At 52.5% G+C, this 25165-nt stretch overlaps 2 protein-coding genes across 10 annotated transcripts in view; both read left to right on the top strand.

Moving 5' to 3' along the window:
* The first annotated feature begins 1702 nt into the window (after nt 1-1702).
* Nucleotides 1703-21068, top strand: EIF4G1 (eukaryotic translation initiation factor 4 gamma, 1). 8 transcript variants are annotated; one of them, XM_012640960.1, is made up of 33 exons: nt 1703-1878; nt 2704-2760; nt 2985-3081; nt 3383-3469; nt 4598-4774; nt 4982-5081; nt 6508-6620; nt 7453-7545; nt 7754-7820; nt 8114-8932; nt 9546-9634; nt 9724-9910; nt 9998-10131; nt 10251-10409; nt 10574-10759; nt 10939-11136; nt 11358-11504; nt 11715-11951; nt 12093-12197; nt 12302-12461; nt 12679-12779; nt 13381-13483; nt 13727-13829; nt 14064-14296; nt 14439-14557; nt 14675-14847; nt 15158-15283; nt 15438-15519; nt 17010-17108; nt 17218-17352; nt 17486-17567; nt 17705-17845; nt 20447-21068. In XM_012640960.1, exons 3-33 carry the CDS (start codon nt 3022-3024, stop codon nt 20626-20628), a joined length of 4797 nt encoding a protein of 1598 aa, XP_012496414.1. In that variant the 5' UTR covers nt 1703-1878; nt 2704-2760; nt 2985-3021; the 3' UTR covers nt 20629-21068. The 8 variants fall into 8 exon arrangements, with proteins under 8 accessions (XP_012496414.1, XP_012496406.1, XP_012496435.1 ...); XM_012640952.1 differs by having other exon boundaries at nt 10571-10759; XM_012640981.1 differs by having other exon boundaries at nt 1706-1878; nt 3323-3469.
* A 1993-nt stretch (nt 21069-23061) lies between these two features.
* The window catches only part of FAM131A (family with sequence similarity 131, member A), an 8143-nt gene continuing 6039 nt past the window's right edge, over nt 23062-25165 (top strand). The window contains exons 1-2 of one of the 2 annotated variants that reach the window (XM_012640946.1): nt 23062-23123; nt 24146-24288. Coding sequence is in view for 1 of the 2 variants with exons in the window: in XM_012640939.1 (XP_012496393.1) it covers nt 23387-23474; nt 24146-24288 (231 nt within the window). In the remaining variant the exon portion in view is untranslated. Of the gene's footprint in view, nt 23124-23240; nt 23475-24145; nt 24289-25165 lie in introns of those variants that run through there. The other variant, XM_012640939.1, reaches the window with a different exon arrangement.

The following is a 25165-nucleotide window of genomic DNA, read 5'->3' as shown; positions in this document are numbered from 1 at the left end:
AGTTTGTGGGATTGTAAATATAGAAAAAAAAAACAAAAAACCCCTATCCTCAAAAAGCTTAATGGAAAAGAAAATCACATGAAAACAATTGTGATACATTGTGGTCAATACTGTACTGGGGTATGAACAAGGGGTCATTGAAATGGGGCTACAGTGTCTGGGTAAGTCAGGGGAGACTTGAGGAAGCTTGTACTTGGAGGAAGATGTGTTTATCCAGAGGAAAATGGTAGGATATAGCTAAGTGAGTAGCAAAGGCAGGAAGTCCTCGAGGAAAAGCTATTTGTTTTCAGGAAGTGTGGATAATTTGGTTTGGCTACATGTATAGGGACCTGGGAAAAGTGAAGTAGGTGATACGGCTAGAGATTCAGGCTAGGACTAGGTTTAGAAGAGTTTTGTTTTGCTAAGAATTTGTCAGTATCTCTCAATGGGGCCCATTGAATGAAAGCAGGAACGTGTGACATGATCTGCTTTCTGGGTGAGAGAGCTCACCCTGAAGGCCTGGAGACCAGGCAAGGGAAATGAATGCCTGAACTAGGGCAGTAGAAGTGGGGAGATGGGGAAGGGTAGAAGAAAGATTTTTTTTTTTTCTTTTTCTTTTTTATTTTGAGACAGCATCTCTCTCTGTCACTCAGGCTGGAATGAGTGGCCTCATCACAGCTCACTGCAACCTCAAACTCCTGAGCTCAAGAGATCCTCTGCCTCAGCCTCCCAGAGTGCTAGAATTACAGGCGTAAGCCACCACACTAGGCAGAATGATTCTTTTAAAAGATAAAATTACTAGGACTTGATTTTGAACCAGTAGGACCTGATGACTGATTAGAGGTAGGGTCTGGCTAGAGAAGGAATGTGGGATGAATCCCAGATTTTCAGTTTGGGCACTGTTCGTTGAAAAGGAGTAAGTGAGCAACATTACGTATGTTTCGGGCAAACTATCTGACTCAGCAGGTGGATTCAGCTCTAGGATGGTCCCTTCTGGCTTCCAAGATCTTTGAGCTGCAGGGCAACGGTTTTGGGATTACCTTTTCCATTATTCTAAATTCTCCATGATTGACTTTTGTCCCTCCCTGGAAGTGTCTGATCTTTGTAAACAACAAATCTACTTACTACTTACCTAGTTAGAATGTATCAATCATTTTGTTTGAAGAGACAACGTACAGTGCAGCGGCCTCATCATACCTCACTGAAACCTCAAATTCCTGGGCTCAAGCAATGCCTCAGCCTTCCAAATCCGTGGGACTACGGGTGCACTGCCACCACGCCCTGTTAATTTTTAAATTTTTTGTAGAGAAGCTATATTGCCTGGCTAATCTCAAACTCCTGGGCTCAAGTGAACCTCCCACCTCACCCTTCCAAAGCGCTTCCATTACAGGCCTAAGCCACCGCTCCCTACCAATTTCCTTTGTTATAGACCTTTCCATGATCTAATCTACATTATTTTCAAAGCCTGCATAATTCGTATTGTACCACGATTTACTTAGGCAGGACTGAGTCTTTAATTTCAGTGTCCTCAGCTCCAGCCCAGCACTTCGCCTAGCACTTAGTATGCACTCAATAAATGCTAGCTCCAAGTATGAATGAACTAAACAGCACGGAATAGAGACGCAGAGGGGGGTAGGTCTAAGAGTTCCAAAGTTCGGAAGGGGACACGGGGGCGGGCAGTGGCTGTCACGTGACCAGGCAGGGCAAGTCCCATGTGCTCCGTGGCGCAGGGCGCCCGGCGCAACTCCGCCCTCTGCGCCGATCACGTGGGGGCGCCGGCTGCGCCTGCGGAGAAGCGGTGGCCGCCGAGCGGGATCTGTGCGGGGAGCCGGAAATGGTTGTGGACTACGTCTGTGCGGCTGCGTGGGGCTCGGCCGCGCGGACTGAAGGAGACTGAAGGTAAAGCCGCCATGTCCGGGCCCGACCCGGCCCCCCCACCCCCTCCCCCCGCATCCGCCGCCATCCGGGCCGGGACCGGCCACCCTGCACCGCCGCCCTGGCGCCCTGGCCCCGCGGCCCAAGGCCGGGCCCCGGCCCGCCAGGGCCCGATCCCCGGCCCACGTGTGTCAGGCCTGGCCGGGCCTGGCTGCTGGGTGGGGGTGGGGAACGCGGGGCCGGACTATGCGGGCCTCGCGGGCTGGGAGGGCGCCGGGTTCGCCGGCCGCGAAATGCCACTTCGGCCCGACTCGAGGAGGCCCGGCGGCCCATGGGCGCAGTCACCGCAGCTCCCAGCCCGCCGCCCCCTCCCCCCTTCGCGGCCAGGCCGCCGGGAAGTGACACGTTGTTCTTTGGCACTGGCCGGCGCTGCGCAGGGAGGGCGCAGGGGAGGGAGGCGGCGGTGGCGGCGGGCAGGGAGGAGCCCCCGGCCCCTCCCGCCCTCCAGGCCGACCCTCAGTTGCCTGAAACCGGCTCCTCGACGGCCGACGGCCGCCGCCCGCCTGGCCTTTTAGGGCTTGACTCCCGCCCTTCTTGGCCTATACTTCTGGGCGGTGGCAGGCCTCGCCTCTGGTCCCGCGCGGGTGCCCTGGCGGCAGGCGTACCTTGTGTGCCCCTGGGCCAGGCCTCGAACCCGGTGTCCCGGGTGGGGGGTGGGGACACCACGGCCGAAGCGGCTAGCTCCGTTTGTGATCCGGGAGCCTGGTGCCAGCGAGACCTGGAATTTCCGGTCTGGTTGGTCTTGGGCCCCGCCGAGCCAGGTTGATACCCCTCACCTCCCAACCCCAGGCCCTCGGATGCCCAGAACCTGTAGGCCGCACCGTGGACTTATTCTTAACCGAGGGGGTGAGTGAGGGGACTGTTTCAGCAGGCCAGGGGGGTGGTTGGAGGTGATGCGGGTTTGACAACGTGGTGGTGGGGACATAGGCGTGATCTTTTCTGCTCTTTCACTCCCTTGTCACTTCCAGGGCTCCTTATTGAACCCAGCCTTTGCATCAACCCTTCCCTCATTCCATTTGCCTTAAGCTTGGGTCCCTTCCCCTTCTCGAGCTCCACTCTTTTCCTAACAGGTGTTGGGGGGACCCTGATGTTGGGGCACCAAATGAAATGAACAAAGCTCCACAGTCCACAGGCCCCCCACCCGCCCCATCCCCCGGACTCCCACAGGTAATTAGGGAGGAATTAGCAGGGACTGGGGTGGGGGTGGGGGAGGCCGAGACCAGGCAGCTGGTCAGGAACAGGTTCTGACCTCTGGATTTTCCCACCCCCATCTGTGTCAGGGCAAAGTGCAGCTGCCTGCTGCCAAATTGAGACAGGGCCCCTGGGCTCTCCCCCTGGGCTGTCATGGGGAGGGGGTATGTGGACTGCTGAGGCTCTTGCCATAGATCTGCTCCCCTTATTTCACCAGCTTGGGTTTCTGCCCCACCTGGGCTTCCCCTCTTGCTGAACTCTGGTCTCCCCCCTTCAGCCAGCGTTTCCCCCGGGGCAGACAGCACCGGTGGTGTTCAGTACGCCACAAGCGACACAAATGAACACGCCTTCTCAGCCCCGCCAGGTGAGGGGCTATGGGGAGGGGAGTAGGGGACCTGGGCGGGAGCTGTGGAGAGCTTCGGCCAACTTAGGCCTAGGATGGAAAGTATGGAGGCTGCGTACCTGGCCCCTATTTCCTGACAGTTGCTTTGTGTTTTTTCATGCGGCTCTGCAATTTTGCGCTGTCGATTACTTTTGGTGGCTGGCCCCTTGGGTAGTAGTATGTAGTCGATGAGGGTGGCATTACTGGGGTCCTGGTGCCTCTGATGATTGGGGGCAGTCCTTTGGGCCCTGCTGCGATGATTGGGGGCAGTCCTTTGGGCCCTGCTGCTAACTCTTGCTTTCCTATTTCCTCCTTTTACTGGAGGTTGCCATTGCTCCATTCCCCTCTCTGCTTTCTCTATGAACTGTGTTGAGATATACACTCCAGCTGGTTCTTGCCTTTCTCTGTTCCTCAACTTCATCCTCACTAAGTAGGAGGATTCTTGTCCTATTTCCTTCATTGTTTTTCCCCTCATCACCTTGGGGATAATTTTCTTCTTTCCTGTCCCCATGTGCTCTCAGGGAGGATTCAGGTCTCTGCAGGTAATACTCCTTTCCTAATCTGGACTGTCTCTTCGTCTCACACTTACCCTTTACTTTAGTCAGGGGCTAGACGCAGGGATTGGGGTCTTTAGGGTGGGGACTTGTTTGCTCTCCAGGTCCTCAGTCTGAGGCTGAGTGATGCATGTTAGGAGCAAAATCTCGAGCGTGTATTTGGAGACTGGGAGACTGTTGCATGTCCTCAGTGCCTTAGGAGGAGCAGTGCATGCTGGGGAGTATGTTGCCCGAAAGGGCCTTACTTAGGCATGATACACGTGGATGTTAGGAAGCCTCTGCAGAGAGGTAGTGTGGTGGAAGTGACATGAGTATGCATGGCGGTGAGAGAGTAAATATACGTGGAATGCAGAGTATACATCTGAATTTGGAGGGCATGTGTGCGTACAAGAAGCCATTTAACCATAAGTTTGTCAAGTGGGACTAGGAAGGATTGGTCTCCATGTTCTGAAGCCCACAATACTTCTGTCCAGACCATAGAGATGTTGTGGAGTGGCTTTTTTGCTGTCCACTTCCTTCCCTTCCCAATGTCAACTGTTTTCCTCCCTCCCGACAGCACTTCTACCCTAGCCGGGCTCAGCCCCCAAGCAGTGCAGCCTCCCGAGTGCAGAGTGCAGCCCCTGCCCGCCCTGGCCCAGCTGCCCATGTCTACCCTGCTGGATCCCAAGTAATGATGATCCCTTCCCAGATCTCCTATTCAGCCTCCCAGGGGGCCTACTACATCCCTGGACAGGTGAGGCTAGAGGCTTGGGGGCTGGAAGCCACAGGACGTTGTATCCCAACCCTCACCCTGGTCTTCCAGTTCCACCCCTTTTCCAGAGGTGGTACTTCCTTCTGGTCATTGCCCAGAGTTGGCTTGTCCTGTCTTGCCCTACATTCTCTCTGGAGTCCATTATGGTGCTCATAGCTCCCTCAACTCCTTCTCTCCCCCCAACCCCAGGGGCGTTCCACATATGTTGTCCCGACACAGCAGTACCCTGTGCAGCCAGGAGCCCCAGGCTTCTATCCGGGTGCAAGCCCTACAGAATTTGGGACCTACGGTAAGCAGGGGAGGGAGAGTCAGGGGTGAGATGGAATCCCAAGGAGCATCTAAAGTGGTCTACTGATTCTAAGCATAGGACCCTTCCCAGGCTTGGCTTTTGGTCTAAAAATGTTAGGATTGGTAGGAATTGGTGCTTAATATTAATTGGCGTTGGTGGGAGAAGATTTCATCTTATAGCCAAGAGAGTTCCAGCCTTCCCTATGACAAGGAATGTGAGATCAGCCATCAGCTTGAGGGCCTATCATTAGGCTTTCCCTGTGACATTTCTTCCATGGTTGGGGGGAGCCTATGTAGCATAGATTTGGGAGGTTTTTATAGCTCCTTTTCATTTATATTTTAGGAAAATATTAGTCTGTTCTTTATGGCAGTGGTTTCCAAGTTTTTTGATCACCTACCAAAAAATTTTGAGTATGCGCCTTTAATATGTGTATGTTTTTGTTTGTGTATATGTATGCATAATTTAAAAAAATAACATACTGTGGTGTTTGTTGAAAACAAGTGGAAATTAGGGCCGGGCGCGGTGGCTCACGCCTGTAATCCTAGCACTCTGGGAGGCCGAGGTGGGCGGATTGTTTGAGCTCAGGAGTTCGAGACCAGCCTGAGCAAGAGCGAGACCCCGTCTCTACTAAAAATAGAAAGAAATTAATCGGACAACTAAAAATATATAGAAAAAATTAGCTGGGCATGGTGGCGCATGCCTGTAATCCCAGCTACTCGGGAGGCTGAGGCAGTAGGATCGCTTGAGCCCAGGAGTTTGAGGTTGCTGTGAGCTAGGCTAACGCCACGGCACTCAACTCTAGCCAGGACGACAAAGTGAGACTCTGTCTCAAAAAAAAACAAAAAAAAAACAAGTGGAAATTACCGATGAGTTTAAAGAATGCACCCCACTTTGGAGACCATGGTTTTTAGGAATGAATTTCTTCATCCTGAGACCAGTTTATAATGTTGCTTTTTGTTTCCTTGTCCCTTTGCAAGGGGCTGGATACTGTAACTGGACTCAAGTTGAGTGGAACAGGGTTAGCAAGTCTCTTTCTCTCATTCTAAGCCAAAGACCTGATTCTGTTTCGGGTTCAGAGTATGTGTGTATGTGTTGCCGGGGTGGAGTACATACAAAAGAGTACCTTGTGGGGTAAAAGACTTAAATCCTCCTGGTAGCTGGTGTGTGGTGGGAAAGGAGTGCGTGCCTATGAGGTGTATGTGTGAGGTGTGTGTCAGTGTTAGGAATTCTTGTAAACGCAGTTCAGACTGGTTCCCCAGCTTTGACAGACACTTAATTCCCTGGGGGAGGAGGGCAGGGCAGGGCAAGGGGCCGGCTGTGGGTGATGGGAGGTTCTGGGGTTGGGAGGTGTTTAAGCTGGCATTAGTATATGGTTGGGCCCTGACGCTGCCACCATTCTTCTTCTCTGTTTCCCCTCCCCACCAAGCTGGCGCCTATTATCCAGCCCAAGGGGTGCAGCAGTTTCCCACTGGTGTGGCCCCTGCCCCAGTTTTGATGAACCAGCCACCCCAGATTGCTCCCAAGAGGGAGCGTAAGACGGTAAGTAGCAGCATAGCAGCAAGGGGCTCTGGGATATCTGGGAAGGGAGAACCAAGGTCAGGTGCCTCCAGGACATCGTGCCTGAGGGAGCTGGAATTTAAGGAAGGAAATCTTCAGCTGAGAGTGGGCAGAAAATGGGGGTCTGTGGAGTGTTTAGGTTTTATGTAAAGTACTAAGATCTCAGTATAGAAGTAGCTCATGGGAGGACAGAAGTGGCTAGCGGGGAAGTTCCTGAGAGACCTGGGCTTTGGGGGTTTGTAAGAACTGTGCTTGGTTTTGGGTTTCTGGTGGCTTGCCTTGGAAATGGTTTGTTTTCTGTGGCCCCGCCCCCCACTCCCCCCAGTCCTGGAAGCTTTCAAGGCCTCCGCCTCTGCTCAGTCCTCAAGCCCTGGGCGTGGTGCCCAGAATAGGGTGCCAGAGCTGGGGAAGCCGCTGAGTCACTCTGGCTCCACCCACTGGATCTGGGCCCTGCCCCCAGAGATCAGGCAGACTAGCCACAAGTGAGCCGAATGGGTGCTGGATGGGGGTCCTGGGCCCCAGGGTGTGCATCCACTGACTTGGGGACTGCTGGTGGGGCAGGGGTGAGGGAGGGAGGGGCATTGTGATGTACAGGGCTGCTCTGTGAGGTCAAGGGTCTCTTAGGGGTGGGGGCTAGGACAGAAACTACAAGAGCAGCCTGATGGGTTGACAGTAGAACTCATGGGGTTTCTGGCACCCACCCACCTGCTTCCCAGTAGGGGGTAGGGGGTTGGCCTGGAGTCTTAAGAGTGGGACAGTGTGGAGAAGTGGGCTCCTCCTGCTTCCCACTCATCCTATAGCTTTCTTTCCCCAGATCCGAATTCGAGATCCAAACCAAGGAGGAAAGGATATCACCGAGGAGATCATGTCTGGGGCCCGCACTGCCTCCACTCCCACCCCTCCCCAGGTACTGGCTGCTCTTTGAGTGATCCCCTGGCTGGGATGGCTGTTCTGCCTTGGATTCCCAAGTCCCTTGATCTTTTCTTTCTTTCAACTAAGGGATTTATTTCCCTGCTTTCCTGGATTTCTAGGCAGAGCTAACTTAAAAATGGCTCTAGTAAAGAAGGGTTTTGGGACTCTTCAGTGCAAACTTGGTAATCCTTTGTGTCCTGCAGACGGGAGGCGGTATGGAGCCTCAAGCTAATGGGGAGACGCCCCAAGTTGCTGTCATTGTCCGGCCAGGTAAGTAAGCAGATGGAGCAGAGCTTTTATAGGGAAAAAGGAATGTGGCAGCTTAAATGCCGAGAAGGTGGGGTGACTTGAACTGGGTGTCAGAGGAAAATGACTTAGGTTCCAGGTAGTGGAAATTTGAGGGCAGATTGAGTTTTGGATGGGAAGGGGAAAATAGCTTAGATGAGAGAAGGCTAGAGAGGGTGAGGTGTTAAGTTTGGGAATACCTTGCTGAGAGGAGGGGGAGGAACAGCAGCAGTGGAGGACTTGCCTTGAGTTACTCGTTCTTTCTTCCTGTGCTGCAGATGACCGGTCACAGGGAGCAATCACTGGGGTCCGGCCAGGACTGCCTGGCCCAGAGCACAGCCCTTCAGAATCCCAGCCTTCATCACCTTCTCCAACCCCATCACCACCCCCAATCTTGGAGCCGGGGTCTGAGGCTAATCTCGCAGTCCTCTCTATTCCTGGGGACACCGTGACAACGGGGATGATACAAATGTCTGTAGAAGAATCAACCCCCATCCCCCATGAAACTGGGGAGCCATATTGCCTCTCTCCCGAACCCACTCCTCTCGCTGAACCCATACTGGAAGTAGAAGTGACACTTAGCAAACCAATTCCAGAATCTGAGTTCTCTTCCAGTCCTCTCCAGGTTCCTGCCCCCCTGCCATCTCATACAGTGGAAGTTCATGAGCCTAATGGCGTGGTCCCATCTGAGGATCTGGAACCAGAGGAGGAGTCAAGCCCAGAGCTTGCCCCTCTCCCTCCCCCGGCTTGCCCTTCCGAATCTCCTGTGCCCATTGCTCCCACTGCCCAACCTGAGGAACTGCTCAACGGAGCCCCCTCGCCACCAGCTGTGGACTTAAGCCCAGTCAGTGAGCCAGAGGAGCAGCCCAAGGAGGTTACAGTGTCATCGGCCCCTGCTACCATCCTCACTGCCACTCCAGCTATGGCTCCTTCAGCTACTTCCCCTGCTCAGGAAGAGGAAATGGAAGAAGAGGAAGAAGAAGGAGAAGCAGGAGAAGCTGAGAGTGAGAAGGGAGGAGAGGAACTGCTCCCCATAGAAAGCGCCCCTGTCCCAGCCCATTCGTCCCAGAATTTGGAGGCAGCAGCAACCACCCAAGGTAAGGTGGGGCTGGATAGTGGAGGTGGCACCGGCTAGGGGTGTGATTCCTTGCCTTTATTGATGACCTCCCCTCTGTGCCATAGTGTCTGTGTCAGAGAAGGCCTGTGATAGAATCTAGATTAAGGTTTTTTGTTTTTTTTTTTTAAGACAGAGTCTTGCTCTCTTGCCTGGGCTAGAGTGCTGTGGCGTCAGCCTAGCTCACAGCAACCCCAAACTCCTGGGCTCAAGCAATCCTTCTGCCTCAGCCTCCCGAGTAGCTGGGACCACAGGCATGCGCCACCATGCCTGGCTAATTGTTTTCTATATATTTTTAGTTGTCCAGCCAATTTCTTTCTATTTTTAGTAGAAACAGGGTCTCACTCTTGATCAGGCTGGTCTTGAACTCCTGACCTTGAGTGATCCTCCCACCTCGGCCTCCCAGAGTGCTAGGATTACAGGCAAGAGCCACCACACCTGGCCCTAGATTAAGGTTGTAAGCCTAGAGAGGGTGCGATGGAAAGAGAGAATACTGTGCTGTGGCAGCTTTTTATTTCCCAGGAGTTAGGGGTGTTCCCTAAATTGTTCCCACCCCTGCTTTTCTTTTTCTTTCTTTTTTTTTTTTTTTTAATTAGTGGCAGTATCTGTGCCAAAGAGGAGACGGAAAATTAAGGAGCTAAATAAGAAGGAGGCTGTAGGAGACCTTCTAGATGCCTTCAAGGAGGTAAGGGAGCAGAAAAATGGGGGAGGGCAGAGTTTGGGTATGGAACAGTGGTCATTCTGCAACCAAAATGGGGTGTTCTCTTGTTTCAGGTGAACCTGACAGTACCAGAGGTGGAGAATCAGCCTCCTGCAGTCAACAATCCACGCCCAGAGTCTGAGGGGAACAGTGTGCCCCCACGGCCTGAGGAAGCAGATGAGACCTGGGACTCGAAGGAAGACAAAATTCACAATGCTGAGAACATTCAGCCTGGGGAACAGAAGTATGAATATAAGTCAGGTATGCCGAAGGAAGGGTTGAGAATGACTGAGTAGTCTCGTCAAGGCCCCGGGAGACTGTATGATGTGTTCACGCTCTTTCTTGCAGATCAGTGGAAGCCTCTAAACCTTGAGGAGAAAAAGCGTTATGACCGTGAGTTCCTACTTGGCTTTCAGTTCATCTTTGCCAGTATGCAGAAGCCAGAGGGATTGCCCCATATCAGTGATGTCGTGCTGGACAAGGTTGGTGGTTTGAGGGGGAGGAGAAGTTTGGGCTGGATAGATCAGGGAAGAGCCTGAGGTCCTGAAAGAGTAGTCAATATTCCTAGGTGCTTCTGAGAACCTCTCTGTCCTCTTTGCAGGCTAACAAAACACCACTGCGACCACTGGATCCCACCAGACTACAAGGCATAAATTGTGGCCCAGATTTCACTCCGTCCTTTGCCAACCTTGGCCGACCAGCACTTAGCAACCGTGGGCCCCCAAGGGGTGGGCCAGGTGGGGAGCTGCCCCGTGGGCCGGTGAGTGGGGCTGGTTAAGGGGGCAGGTGGGCAAGGGGCAGGGGTGGGTGGCTCCCTTTTATCTCATTGCCAGATTAGCTTGCTCTGGAGATGTGTGGTAGCCGAGGCACGTGTTGTGCTGACTAGTTCTGTATCTTCTCTTGTCCTTGTCCCTTGCTTAGCAGGCTGGCCTGGGACCCCGACGTTCTCAGCAGGGCCCCCGAAAGGAACCACGCAAGATCATTGCCACAGTGTTGATGACTGAGGACATAAAACTGAACAAAGCGGAAAAGGCCTGGAAACCCAGCAGCAAGCGGACGGCGGCTGATAAGGACCGAGGGGAAGAAGATGCTGATGGCAGCAAAACCCAGGTACTGGCAAGTCCTGCTTGTGGTCTCCATTTCTCTTTAAGGTCTGCCATCTGAGCCAACTTTGCCCTCTTTGTCTGTCCTTATTACTGACATCTCCGTAGGTCCCCACCACCCTCTCTGGCCTCTGTTCTTCTGAGAACCTCACTGGGTCCTCTGTCTTCTGTCTCCTGTCCCTTCAGGACCTGTTCCGCAGGGTGCGCTCCATCCTGAATAAGCTGACACCCCAGATGTTCCAGCAGCTGATGAAGCAAGTGACACAGCTGGCCATCGACACCGAGGAACGCCTCAAAGGAGTCATTGACCTCATCTTCGAGAAGGCCATTTCAGAGCCCAACTTCTCTGTAGCCTATGCCAACATGTGCCGCTGCCTCATGGCGGTTAGTTTCCACCGTTTTCTAAAACTCATGGTCTAGTTTCCCACTTCTGTTTCCAAGACTCCTTGAGCCCAGCTTCTTGGTTCTCCTCCAACCTATGCTGTTGATGGCAGCCAGAAGGAGGCAGAGCTGGGGCCAGAGGTCTTCCTGGGTCAGGTAGTTAAAGACTCTTGGAAGGCTTTCCCCGGACTAGTCTGAAATGTGACATTCTCTTTGACCAACAGCTGAAAGTGCCCACTACAGAAAAGCCAACAGTGACCGTGAACTTCCGAAAACTCTTATTGAATCGCTGTCAAAAGGAATTTGAGAAAGACAAAGACGATGATGAGGTTTTTGAGAAGAAGCAAAAAGAAATGGATGAAGCTGCTACGGTGAGAGAAAAGCCACCAATTCCACGCCCTATGCAGATGTTACTTAGTGGTATAATTCAGGGTGGGGATAGTGGTAAGGGGGTGAGGGATTCTCTGCCTCAGGGCCTGAGTGCTTACTGCTAGGTTTGGATATCCAGATGGTAGAGGAGAAGGGTTTTAGTTGAGTGGCTTGGTGTCTTTTTGACCTGATTCCTGCCCCATGACTGGCAGGCAGAGGAACGGGGACGTCTGAAGGAAGAGCTGGAAGAGGCTCGGGACATAGCCCGGCGGCGTTCTTTAGGGAATATCAAGTTTATTGGGGAGCTGTTCAAGCTAAAGATGTTAACAGAGGCGATAATGCATGACTGTGTGGTGAAACTGCTTAAGAACCATGATGAAGAGTCCCTCGAATGCCTGTGCCGTCTGCTCACCACCATTGGCAAAGACCTGGACTTTGAAAAAGCCAAGGTAGGGATCCTTGCATGTGGAGAGGGTTGGGCTGAAGCCCATGGAGCCCACTGAACCACACGGGTGGGGCTGAGGGCCTGAGGAGAGGCAGGGGTTGGAGGTGAGGTGTTAGAAGTTCTTGATCTCTTTGCTCCTCCCTAGCCTCGAATGGATCAGTATTTCAACCAGATGGAAAAAATCATTAAAGAAAAGAAGACATCATCTCGCATCCGCTTTATGCTGCAGGATGTGCTGGATCTGCGAGGGGTAAGCCTCTCCTCCTTTCCCCTGCCAGACCACTGTCCCCAGTTCTCGACACTGTCTTGTCTGCCCCTTCCTGGCAATACGTGACTGGCCCCTTGTCCCCACAGAGCAATTGGGTGCCGCGCCGAGGGGATCAGGGTCCCAAGACCATTGACCAGATCCACAAGGAGGCAGAGATGGAGGAACATCGGGAGCATATCAAAGTGCAGCAGCTCATGGCCAAGGGCAGTGACAAGCGTCGGGGTGGCCCTCCAGGCCCCCCTATCAGTGAGTTTGAGGCTAGGATTGAGGAGGGGGCAGTGAAGGGACTGAGGTTGTGCCTTCCTCTGATGACTTCATGTTAGTGCCATGTGTCTGGGCCACTGAGACCCCATGATGGAACTGAGGATCTGAGGAAGGGAGGTTGGGGGTGGCCCAAGGGGAAGAACCTATTAGGATTTACTCATTATTATGGTATTGCCCCTCCACCCCCTTTTTGTCACAGGCCGTGGCCTTCCACTTGTGGATGATGGTGGCTGGAACACAGTACCCATTAGCAAAGGCAGCCGCCCAATCGATACCTCACGACTCACCAAGATCACCAAGGTAGGGGTGTGCATAGGGGTAATGCTGATGAGGTGGAGGGTAGAGAGGGATCAAGCAGGTGTTAAGCTCAGGTTTGGATCCTAGTCCTCTCGCTTTTCTGAGGTTGGGAAGGTGACAGCTGAATTGTTGTCTTAGACTAACTGGTTAGATTGCTAGACAGGACTGCCAGCTCTCTAGGGAGTATATTCTTATCAGTCTGGGCCAGTGACTGGCAAACTGATAGGTACCCAAATCTAGCCTGTTGCCTGCTTCTATACATCCTGTGAGCTAGGAATGGTTTTGATGTTTTTAAATGGTTGAGAAAAATAAAGTATATGGTAACTTATGATGTGGAAGTCAAATAAAATTTAAATTTTAGCGTTCATAAGTAAAAGTTTTATTGGAATACAGTCATAGTTATTCCTTTAAGTATCATCTACAATGTTTTCATCCTACAGTGTTAGAATTGAGTAGTTACAATAGAGACTGTCTGGCTCTGTACAGAAAAAGTTTGACCTCTGGTCTGGGACCTTCAGCACCTTTGTGGCTGTGTATGGCGGTGCTGGCTGTGGGATTTGGCCAGGTCGGACCCATGACTGGACTCCTTTTCCTCCTCCTTCAGCCTGGCTCCATTGATTCTAACAACCAGCTCTTTGCACCTGGAGGGCGACTGAGCTGGGGCAAGGGCAGCAGCGGAGGCTCAGGAGCCAAGCCCTCAGATGCAGGTACGGGGATTGCTGTAAGGAGCTAGTGGTTATTAATCTGAGCTCCCTTGAGGGCAGAGCCTTGCCTAGAAGGGAGGCTTCCAGTACAAGGTGCTTACGTAATACAGGTAATATCAGAGGCATATATATGAGATTGAACTGCTTAACTGTTGGGACTGGGACCAAGTGTCCTAAACTGGCAAACAGAGGAGAGGATGCAAGAAAGTAGAAGGAGATTGTAATTCACGTTTTCTGCCTTCCCAGCATCAGAAGCTGCTCGTCCAGCTACTAGTACTTTAAATCGCTTTTCAGCCCTTCAACAAGCAGTACCCACAGAAAGCACAGATAACAGACGTGTGGTACAGAGGTGAGGTTTCCTGTGTGTCAGTGTTCTTCACACTGAGTATGTGATTGCCTTGTGCTTGGTGCCGTAGGATGGGAATTTCTCATACCTGTCATTCTCCAAGCCCTTGGGTTAGATTGGGACATAATTCATTATGCCAAGGTGAAGGCCCGGCAGTTGCTCAGCATGTTGGGTCATTACACGAGAGAGTGCCTGGGCAGTACAGGTGAGAGACAATGTGCCCCATCTTTCTTCCAGGAGTAGCTTGAGCCGGGAACGAGGCGAGAAAGCTGGGGACCGGGGAGACCGCCTAGAGCGGAGTGAACGGGGAGGTGACCGTGGGGACCGGCTTGATCGAGCACGGACACCCGCCACCAAGCGGAGCTTCAGCAAGGAAGTGGAGGAGCGGAGTAGAGAGCGGCCCTCCCAGCCCGAGGGACTGCGCAAGGCAGCTAGCCTCACGGAAGATCGGGACCGGGGCCGGGATGCTGGTGAGGGGCTGGCAGAGGATTGGAGAGGAGGGAAGGGTGTTGGCTGGCTTGGGCGTAGCTGCTCCTCAGCTCTCTTGAGAGCTCCAGACCCCGTTTGCTGGGAACGCTGAAACTGAAGAGTCTGATCTGTGTTCTCCCACAGTAAAGCGAGAAGCTACCCTTCCGCCTGTAAGCCCCCCAAAGGCTGCACTCTCTGAGGAGGAGCTGGAGAAGAAATCCAAGGCCATCATTGAGGAATACCTCCATCTTAATGACATGAAGGTAGGCAGTGGGAGGGGTCTGGGTGATTGAAGAGGGGGATGGGAGGAGGGAGCCATGCTAATAGGCATGGGGGGCCAGACAGTGACCACTTTCCTTGCTGTGCCCTGTGCCTCGTAGGAGGCAGTACAGTGTGTGCAAGAGCTGGCCTCACCCTCCCTGCTCTTCATCTTTGTACGGCATGGTGTTGAGTCTACACTGGAGCGCAGCGCCATTGCTCGTGAGCGTATGGGGCAGCTGCTACACCAGCTGCTCTGTGCGGGACACCTCTCCACTGCTCAGTACTACCAAGGGTATGACCAGCTTCTGAGGGCCTCCCACTTTTACAGACCGTTCTTTTGTGGGGCCCCTTGAACCTTGCATGAGAATGTAGGCTTTTCAGCCATTCTGGTCAACACTCTTTAGGGGTTGGTGGTGAAGGGGGTGAGCAATCTAAGGGACAAGAAGGTAGCCTTAGCTTGAGATAATTGCCCCATGTCTAGAAAAATACTCCGTCGGTGGGTGGGGCTCCACAGTTGATCCTTTAGCTACGCCATGCCTTGTTGCCCCAGAAGGAGGGGGACAGCTTCCCTAGAATGTCCTGACTTTGAATTCCCTTTGCAGGCTCTATGAAATCCTGGAATTGGCTGAAGACATGGAAATTGATATCCCCCACGTGTGGCTCTACCTAGCGGAACTGGTAACACCCATTCTGCAGGAAGGTGGGGTGCCCATGGGGGAGCTATTCCGGTAAGTCCCCCTTGGTGAAATTCAGGGAAGTAAAGACAAGAGGAAGTGGGGAGTGTTAGGGGGGTATGGCAGGTTTGATGCTTGGGTTTGGAGAGGGATGGAGTAGGGTTGAGAGAGCCGTGGAGGCTGTCAACACTGTGTTTTTCTCTCGTAGGGAGATTACAAAGCCTCTAAGACCCCTGGGCAAAGCTGCTTCCCTATTGCTGGAGATCCTAGGCCTCCTATGCAAAAGCATGGTGAGTGAGGGCCTTTCCGAGGGTGATGTGTTCAGGACTCCTCTAACTATGCGGTTTTGGCTCCTTGGAGTGGCCCTGAAGCTTCATAGTCCATTGGTGGGATGGAGTAATGGTGATGACAGTGCCATGTTGGTACCTGGGAGAGGAAACATTGAGGTGGGCAGTCTCCTGCAGGCCAGTTCCTGTCGTGAGTTCTGGCCAAGGCTGGAGGAGGATGGCAAGCTAAGACCCTAGGCCCATGACTGATTGATTGACTGATTCATTCATCCAACTAGTGTTTCTTTGAACACTTACCGCATACTAAGCACAGGGGATACAGCAATGAATAAAACGGTTAGGAAACAAGTTGATAGAGAAAAAGTAAGAAATGACAGCTTAATAAAAACAACAGTGTAAAGTAAAGTGTGAAATAAACTAATTGAAATGTCGTGGAGTATCTTAAGTGCTGTGAGGTTGCAAAGGAGTATTTGGTGGTATTCATGACAGAAGGCTTCTGACAAATATGAAGACAAAAGATGGAGAAAGGTGGGTTGGGTGTTGTACTTAGTGAGAAGTTGGGATGTGCAGTTTCACAAGAGTTCATCTATCTGGGAGCTGGAAGAATTAGACTTTGGATTGAAAGGAATTATTTTTTTCAGCATTATATAATCTTTTTAGATACACACGTACCAGGACAAGTTCTTTTTTAAAACAAATAAGTGTATTGAACTATTCATGTATTTCGTTGATTAGATTATAAGACATTTACGTACTGCTAAGAAAGAAAAGACTTACGGTCCTATTTTTAAAATGCGATATATTAACTGTGAGACAACTTAACTTTGATGGTGAAAATGAAAACATGGGCAACTTTTAAAATCTATGAACTACGATAATCTTGTTAACAGCCAGTGCCATCCTGAATATCAGTTATGAAAGAGTAATACCTTCAGGATCTCTTGGCCTTTTACAGAAAATGGGTTCAAATTGCTGTTTTTGTGGGGATTTCTAATTTATGTTGGAGATGAAGTATATGTGCTTCTAGGATTTTCTGGATTAAGGAAACAAATAAGCATATTTGTTAGCAGTAGTCCCTTCCCGTAAGTAAGCATTTGTTACTTGGAATAGTGGAAAACCAAGCTGCTGTAGGTAAAGAAACGTAGGTGAGATTAGAAGGCTGGAATGAAGTATTTGGATTTGGGTTTTTTGCCTTTGAGAATCCTGTAAAAGCTAATTGACATTTTTTCCTAGGGGCTCTTATGTCATTTTCCCTGCCCTTAGTGTCATGGCACTGTGGTGGATGAGTTCTTACTTATTTGAGTGGTTATTTGACTGACATCTGTGCCCTGCACTAGACTGTAGACATAGAAGTATTGTTCCTGTTGGTACCTCTATGGCCTCCTTAGCTCCTGGCAGGTACCTAGTAGGCCTTCAGTAAATATTGTTGGGTGACTGTTGTGGAGCTATTAAGTCCTTAGAAAGGATTGCTAAGTTGGTCTTGTGCTTTCCAGGGTCCCAAAAAGGTGGGGACACTGTGGCGAGAAGCTGGGCTCAGCTGGAAGGAATTTCTACCGGAAGGCCAGGACATCGGTGCATTCGTCGCTAAGCAGGTTTGGGAGTTAGATTAATTCTAGCATTTGGGGCTGGCCAGTCGTCTTTGTCCTCGTCTCTCATGTGGTGCACCTTGCCTCTCTTGACGGTGGGCCTTTTTGGTTGCAGAAGGTGGAGTATACTCTGGGAGAGGAGTCAGAATCCCTTGGCCAGAGGGCACTCCCCTCCGAGGAGCTGACCAGGCAGCTGGAGAAGCTGCTGAAGGAGGGCAGCAGTAACCAGCAGATGTTTGACTGGATAGAGGTATGTTTCTCCTGGATATTGGGGGAGGGAGGGTAAAGGAAAGGTATGTCTTGGGGCAGGGTTGGGGGTGATAAGAATGAGGACTTATGGGCACAATTCAGAACTCTTGGGCCATTTGTTTTCTCCTGCACAGGCCAACCTGAGTGAGCAGCAGACAGCATCCAACACATTAGTTCGAGCCCTCATGACAGCTGTCTGCTATTCTGCAATCATCTGTAAGAGGAGTTAGGGAGATGGCAGGGCGAGGGTGGACCCGAAAGACAAATGGATGGAGGGGGGTTTCAGTTTGCCTCCTGCTTCCAAACCAGGCTAAGGGTACATTGTGCCACTTATCATCCCTGTCTTCCTACAGTTGAGACTCCCCTCCGAGTGGATGTTGCAGTGCTGAAAGCGCGAGCGAAACTGCTAGAGAAATACCTGTGTGACGAGCAGAAGGAGTTGCAGGCGCTCTATGCCCTCCAGGCCCTTGTAGTGACCTTAGAACAGCCCGCCAGTAAGAGCCACACAGGGACGGGGGTAGGGTGGAGGGACTGCCAGATAGCAGGGTGTAGTGGTGGAAGGGTCTCAATCCAAGAAAGGTGGGTAGTCATTGGAGCACAAAATGCCCATATGGTTTGATTCCTTCCCCCTCCGTTTGTGTCTTTGTCTACACGTGGAAGGAGTGAAACTTTGCCTTGACAATTAATTGACTACCCGCTTTGTGCCTGCCCATCTGTTTGATGCCACCGGTGCAGGGATGGTAAATGGCAGCATCTACCTCCTCTGCCTGGTACAGGGCTAAAGTGCTTTGTTTATCTTGCCTTGTTCAGTCCTCACAGCTGTTGTTCAGGGTAGACGGTATCCCCGTTTTCCATATTGGGAGACCAAGGCCTAGGTTACCATATCTGAAGTTACGCATTCAACACATAGGTGTGTGTCAGGGCACTGGGATGTTCATAGTAAAAACAAGCATAGTTCCTGTGCTAACATGGAGTCAGAAACATGTGAGTGTGAGAAGATGGGTAATCTCTGGGGGCAGTACACCTGGTCTGAGGGATGATGAATGGGAATTAGCTAAATGACAAGTGGGGGAGCACTTTAAACAAAGGCATTGTGTGTGTGCTTTCTGTGGTAGGAAGAACTGGACACAAGGGAAAAGAACTATGGAGGAAGGCCAGTGTGGGAGAGCACAGCAACTGGTCACAAGTGAGGCAAGATGGGGCTAGAGAGAGGAACCTGGCCCAGTCATGCCGGGCGGTGTGACCTATGGCAAGAGTTTTAGGCTTTAGCCTCAGGCAGGAAAGGGCCTTGGTCAAATTTTAAGCAAGGAGTAAAATAATTAGATCTTAGTCTTTAGATCGTCCTAGCCATAGTGGGAAGAATGGTTTGGAATGGGGGTGAGAGTGAATGTGGCAGGATTAGCACTTAGCGGTTCAGCCTTGCTGGTGACAATGGAAATGGGGGAAGAGTCGGCAGATTCAAGGCCTACTTAGGAAATGGGAGTTGACAGCTTTTAGTAAACAAGGAGGGGGACATGAGAGGTTAGAAGTCCTGGATGACTGCCAGCATGGTTTTAAACCAGGATGGGTTTAGAGGTGATAGTGTGGTGTCGTTCACTGGGGTAGGAAACAGTGGATCAAGCTTAGTTTGTGGTCCCTGGGTTGGGGAATCAGTCATGTAGACAGCTGGCTGTCTTTCCATTTTTAGAGGAAGAGGTCAAAGCAAGTGGCAACTTCGTGAGTTGCTGGCAGAGGGTAACATGTGCAAGTCACAAAAGGATATGGGCTTGCTAGAGGGAGAGTGATGAGGGCCTGGGATAGAACCCCGAGGAGGTGGAGGCGATGCACAGTTAGGGACAAAGGAGAACAGGCCCTATAAACAAAGGACAAATTGTAGGAGAGGGAAGTGGTCAGTAATGCTAGATGCTGCTGAGTGTCCCGCAGGAGCAGACCTGAAAATTAAATAATTAATGTATTACCTCTGTAATAAAAACATGGAGGTCACCTTGGCAAAAACCATATTTGATAGATTGGAAAGGACTAAGAAATACTTGACTGGGATAGAAAGGAAAACAGCAAGTGTAGACAAATCTTATCTAGCCTAAGAGATAGTGTTTAAAGGGGGCCTTTTGTGTTTAGATGGGAGAAACTTGGACTTGAAAATAAAGGGCAGAGTGGATAATGGATTGTATAGGGTCCTTGGGTGGGTGTGCATGGTATTTGGAGCATGAGCATAAGTGAAGGATCTGCTGTGGCCATTGCTCGGGGATAGGGGCAGCTGTAACCACAGGCAGAGTTTGTGTGTGTGTCTGAGGAACATTCTGGCTTGTGGCTTCTCATAGGTGACTTAGTCAGGATTTCACCCACGTTTGGACTTAAGATCCTGTGCTTCATTCAGTTCACTTACTCTGCCTCCCTTTGTTTTTAGGCGTATAAGGTTTGCTTTGGAAAGTCTGGCAATGCAGTGTGGGGTATGGGGTATGTTGTGTTAGGACAAGTGCTTGGGAAGGCTACCTAGCAGCCAGCAGTGGAGGAGAAAGCAGGTCAGAGCAGGGGGTGCTTGAGTTGAGTCTTGAAGGAATTTACTAGGAAGGTGACAAGAGAAAGAATGTTCCTGGCAAAGGGTAATTGCACCTACAACAGTGTCAAGGCCAGAGAGGGTGTGTGTTCTGGAGATGTGTGGGAAGGAAGAGGAAATTTGGGTCAAGAGTTCGTCAAGATCTGTTTGGGGGCCAGTGAATGTTCCAGGCTACACCCTTGATGTTTGCGAGTAATACATCTGGGACTTTAGTAATATCCCAAATTCAAGAGTACCGATTTTGAATGTAGCTTTCCCATTAAATATATCATGAGTGGAGAAGTCTGAAGCTGCCAAGGTAAGGCTGGGTAAGTTTTAAGGTTTTTTTTGATGGCCAATTGACTCATTTCTGTGTGCCAGTTTCTAAGATCATGACATTAACATCCTGTTGGAACCCCAGTCACTCTGGAATGGTCACAAATGTTAGGACAGTGGGGCAGGGTCTTGTTTTAACAGTGGAGCTTGGAAGGGATCCCTGGGGGGCAGGCTGAGGTGGCTATGGCCAGTCATCTCTAACTGCTGACCTGCCTGCTTGCAGACCTGCTTCGGACATTCTTTGATACCCTGTATGACGAGGACGTGGTGAAGGAGGATGCCTTCTACAGCTGGGAGAGTAGCAAAGACCCCGCTGAGCAGCAGGGCAAGGGTGTAGCCCTTAAATCTGTCACAACCTTCTTCAATTGGCTTCGACAAGAGGAGGAGGAGTCTGACCACAACTGAGGGCTGGTGGGGCTGGGCACTTGGAGCCCCATGGACATGCAGATGGCCCAGCCAGCCGCCTGGACTGCAGGGGGGCAGTGGCAGCCGCGGTGGCAGTGGGTGCCTGTAGTGCGATGTGTCTGAGCTAATAAAGTGGCTGAAGAGGCAGGATGGCTTGGGGCTGCCTGGGGCCCCCCTCCAGGATGCTGCCAGGTGTCCCTCTCCTCCCCTTGGGGCACAGAGATATATTATATATAAAGTCTTGAAATTTGGTGTGTCTTGGGGGGGGCACCACTGCTTGCCCCTGGGGTCCTTTTTTATTTTCTGAAAAATCACTTTTGGGACTGCCGTCCTCGCTGCTGGGGGCATATGCCCCAGCCCCTGCACCACCCCTGCTGCTGCCTGGGCAGGGGGAAGGGGGGGCACGGTGCCTGTAATTATTAAACATGAATTCAATTAAGTTCACTGCTTCTGCTTTATGGCCTGTTCCCTCTCGAGAAGGGGTGTGCATAGATGGGTATTCTTTCCAGAGCTGGCAATGTAACACTGATTCCTGTAACCTGGCACCCCTCCTGCCTCTTCTCTTCTCCTGTCCATGATTGCAGGGGTCTAGGGAGTCACTTTCCTGGAAGGTTGGGCCCTTTGAGGTGGGCGTGACGGGGTGCCCTCTTGGTTAGGAGAGAAGGGTGATGAGTATTAGAACACTCTTGCCTCTTGCTCTTCTACCAGAATGTGGTACAAAGCCCTGTGAAGGCTCTGGGTTTCGGGCTGTTTATAGCCAGAGGATCCCTTTATGGCTTCAGGCTGTCATATGTAAAATGAGGGGGTTGGATACAAGGTTTTCTGTCCCCATGTAGTATGACTGGGCGGGCCCGGGTGAGTTTCCTCCTCCCTTGTCTTTCCCGTGGCTCCACAGGCGGGTCTGGGAGGAGAAGACCGGCGTTTTCCGACCTCGGCCCCAGGCCGCCCCTGCGTGGCCGTGACGTCGGCTGCGCCCCGCCTGCTCTAAGGGTGACGCGGGCGGCCACGCCCCCGCGCTTACGTCACCGGCCCGGTTCCCTCTCCGGGGAGCGGCGGCGGACGCGCGGCTCCCACCCCCTCCCCTCTAACGGGTTCTCCCCTCCCCGGAGGTGGCCGCGACCCGACCCTCTGCAAGGCGATGGCCCGGGCTCCGAGTGTGAGCTAGCGTGCCTCGGGTGCCGGGCCATGGGCTGTATCGGCTCTCGGAGCCCGGCGGGTCAGGGTAAGAGGCGGAGGCCGGGCACGGGTTGGGGAGTCGGGCTGCGGCCGCCAGGTGCGCGGGCCGCGGGTGGGTGGGGGCCTTGAGGAAGGGGCCCAAGTCGGGAGAAGGAGGAGCCTGCACCAGGGAGGCGGGCCAGGCAACAGGAGGGAGCGGGAATGAGCGGAGGAAGGGGGCAAACTGACTCTGGTTCCTTCCCATGGCCTGCCTGCTTCTGGGCTTTGCAGGGCAGACGCGTGGTCTCTCGCTGTCCGCTTCTATTCCCACTGCTAAGGGTGGCAAGAGGTGTACCGCCTTGGGAGGGGCTAGTCAGCCTGACGCCCCCACCTCTCCAGCCCATGGCAACTGGCCTTGCACGCCCACACACTCTCACTTCCCTCTGTGTACACCTCTCCCTTCACTGTCCTGGGAGTGGCCCTGTGCTGAGAACCTGCCATTCCCAGCTGTGTCCCTATCTTCTTACGGAGGTGGCCGTTAAACGCTGGCCAAGCAACCTACCGCAGAGTTCTTGCCTAACACTTACTCCTTCCTGAGAGTCAGCTGGTGGATGAAGGGACTAAGGCCACATTTGGGGCACCTGTGAGCACCTGATCACCTCTCACTTATTAAAACTGTGTTAATTTCCTTCCCCTAGCCCCAACAAAAACAAAAAAATCACCCTGCTCTGTGGAGGGAAAGAGGAATCCAGAGGGAGGGCTTCCTTCCCACAGCTGCTGGCCCCTGCTTGGGCCTTGGTTTCCATGGATGGTGATGCACGCCAGGGCTTGGCCTTAGTCCTTTGCATGTGGGGTCTGCCAGTCTACTTTACTTCAGTGTCATGGATTTCTCCAAGCCTAGGGCCGGGCAGGAACTTGTGACATTGAGAGCTGGCCTTGGAATGCGTCTTGGACATTCAGGGCAGGTGGTCAGTCACACAGGCCCTTAGTGTGGTTGGTACTTGAGGTTCTTTGGAGCTGAGACTCTGGGTGAGATTTGTACTTCCCTTGAGGAATCCTGGGACTTGTAGTCCTAAATTAACCTCATGGCTTTTGAAGCTGAGCAGTAGGCTGCTCTGATTCCTCTGGCCCTGCTAAGGCTTGGAGTTCAGGAAGTCATCCCCTCCTGTAGTCAGAGGAGAGTTTGGCTGACCTCAGGACTGGCCTTGAGAGCCCTGATTAGGTACCAGCTGGGGGCCAGGGATGGTCTGTAACCTCCTGTCTTCCTTCTGGTTGGTAGCATTTCTGGGGACCACCAGCTGGCTGAGGCTCAGGGACAGAGACGGCTGCTCCAGCTAAAGGTCAGTTGTGATGTACACTGCCTGTTGGCACTGTCTAGGGGATGGGCCCCAGCTTCCCGAGCCCCAGAGAGCTTGGCTAGGCCCCTGGCACTCCCACCTCCTCAAAGCCATGAGGCAGGAGTGTTCTCCTTATGTGACTAGGCACAGGTTCCAAATGGGGAGGGGACTGGCTCAGCATCCGGAGGAGCCAAAACAGGAATAGAACTGGGAGCTGAGCCTGGAGCAGTTCTGGGCTTTTGGTTCTCTGCATCAACACAGCCAGCATGCCTATGATTTCTGTGCTGGGCAAAATGTTTGTGTGGCAGCGTGAAGGGCCTGGAGGACGATGGACTTGTCAGACAAGTCGCAGAGGTGAGACCATAGACCATAGATGTGATCTGGGAGGTGATGGGAAGCTGAGCAGTAGGGAGCTCAGGTGGCAAGAGGAAAATTACTCTGGCTTAGATATTGGGAAGCAGACTGAAACGGGGAGAACCAGGCTGGGGCCCATGAGGGTATCAGGAAAAAGGCTTTAAGGGACAGGGGTGAAAATCAGAAAAAATACTATGAGTTTATCAGAAAAGAGGAGTAAAGAGCTGTGGACCAGCTGAAGCTGGTGTGAGGAAAGAATCAAGGTAGCAGGGCTCCAGAAGGAAGGCAGCAAAGCCTGCAAAGGGTCCAAGGTAGTAGTGGGGAGGGGGCAGTGATGGTGGGAGAACTCAGTGTGCTTTCCAAGAGGAATGGGTAGGCTGAGAAACTGGGAGAAGATTCAGAATGTATTAATGTTTGAGTTTCACCCTAGGGTTTTGATGGCAAAATACATGCAGAGCAGGAAGGTGGCTGGTGGGCTGCCACAAAATGGCCCAAGAGGCCCAAGGGTCAGGGCTGTGGGATAGAGGCTTTCAGAGTTGAGGAGAGCACCCAGTGAACAGTCTGGGAGGCGGGGGAGGGGCTGAGGAGAAATGATATGGCAATACTGGATGAAAATGGGGGTCTTGGCAAAAGTGGGCACGCAGCTGAACAGCCTTTCCCCCTCCCCTCAGTGGCCTCGGACCCCGCGTGGGCTGTAGAGTGGATCGAACTTCCTCGGGGCCTCTCTCTATCTTCCTTGGGATCTGCTCGGACCCTCCGAGGCTGGAGCCGGTCTTCCCGCCCTTCCTCGGTGGACAGCCAGGACTTGCCAGAGGTGCTGGGCCCTCCATGTTGGAAGGGGAAGGAGGACCATATCTACAGAAAGGGGATCTGTATCCCCCACCTCCGCCTAGCCAGCCTGCTTCTGGCTCCCTTTTCCGGCGAGCGGAGGCGCTATCCGGCCGGCGGGCACAAGGCCGCCCCCGCGCCGGTCTGCTCGGCTCGGCGCTGAGCCGGCAGGCGGGGTAGCTCGCGCCTTCTGCGCTGACGTCAGCGCATCCCAGGCCGTATCCCAGGAGACCCTGTTGCATGGTGATGGGTTGCCAGGGAGACATACACCTTTTCTCCGGGCCTGGGCCGCAGCTGCGCCGAGCGCTGGGTGGATGGCGGCTGCCCGGGTGGGGGGTGGGCAGTGAGGGGAGGGAGGGAGAGAGAGCCAGGAAACACCCAGCAGGTGCTCCTTCCTCCAGGCCTGGCCGGAGGCTACCAGCGCTACCCTGGGGGCCCTGTCAGCCAGGTACTCAAGGGGAAGAACTTCCATGGTGGGCTTGAGGTCAAGGGGCAGGTACAGCTGCTCTTGTGAGAGATGGAAACATGAGAGAGGAGAGCTAGGTAAGACAGAGTTAGGGGATGCCCGGGAGCGGGTGTGTGCCTCAGACTTCCTTCATTGAGAGAAACATTTTCTGGGGCTTGTCAAGGAGCATTGAGCCAGGCGCAGGGTAGAGGCAGAAGCCTAGGTGGATGGGACTCAGGCCCTGCCATCCTGAGCTCCCTCAAAAGACATACAAGGGCAATGCTGAGGGGTGGGGGGAAAGTGTCAAAAGAGAGAGACAGTGGGCTGGAAGCGTTATTAGGAAGTGGCAGGCCTTAAATGGTAGGGAGCATTTTGTCAGGTAAGGATTGCATTCTTTTTTTTTTTTTTTTTTTTTTTT

Source organism: Propithecus coquereli, unplaced genomic scaffold, assembly GCF_000956105.1.
Source record: "Propithecus coquereli isolate 6110/MARCELLA unplaced genomic scaffold, Pcoq_1.0 Scaffold10, whole genome shotgun sequence".
In the NCBI taxonomy this organism is placed as follows: domain Eukaryota; kingdom Metazoa; phylum Chordata; class Mammalia; order Primates; family Indriidae; genus Propithecus; species Propithecus coquereli.
Note: the sequence above shows the minus strand (reverse complement) of the source record. Positions and strands in the feature narration are given on the sequence as shown.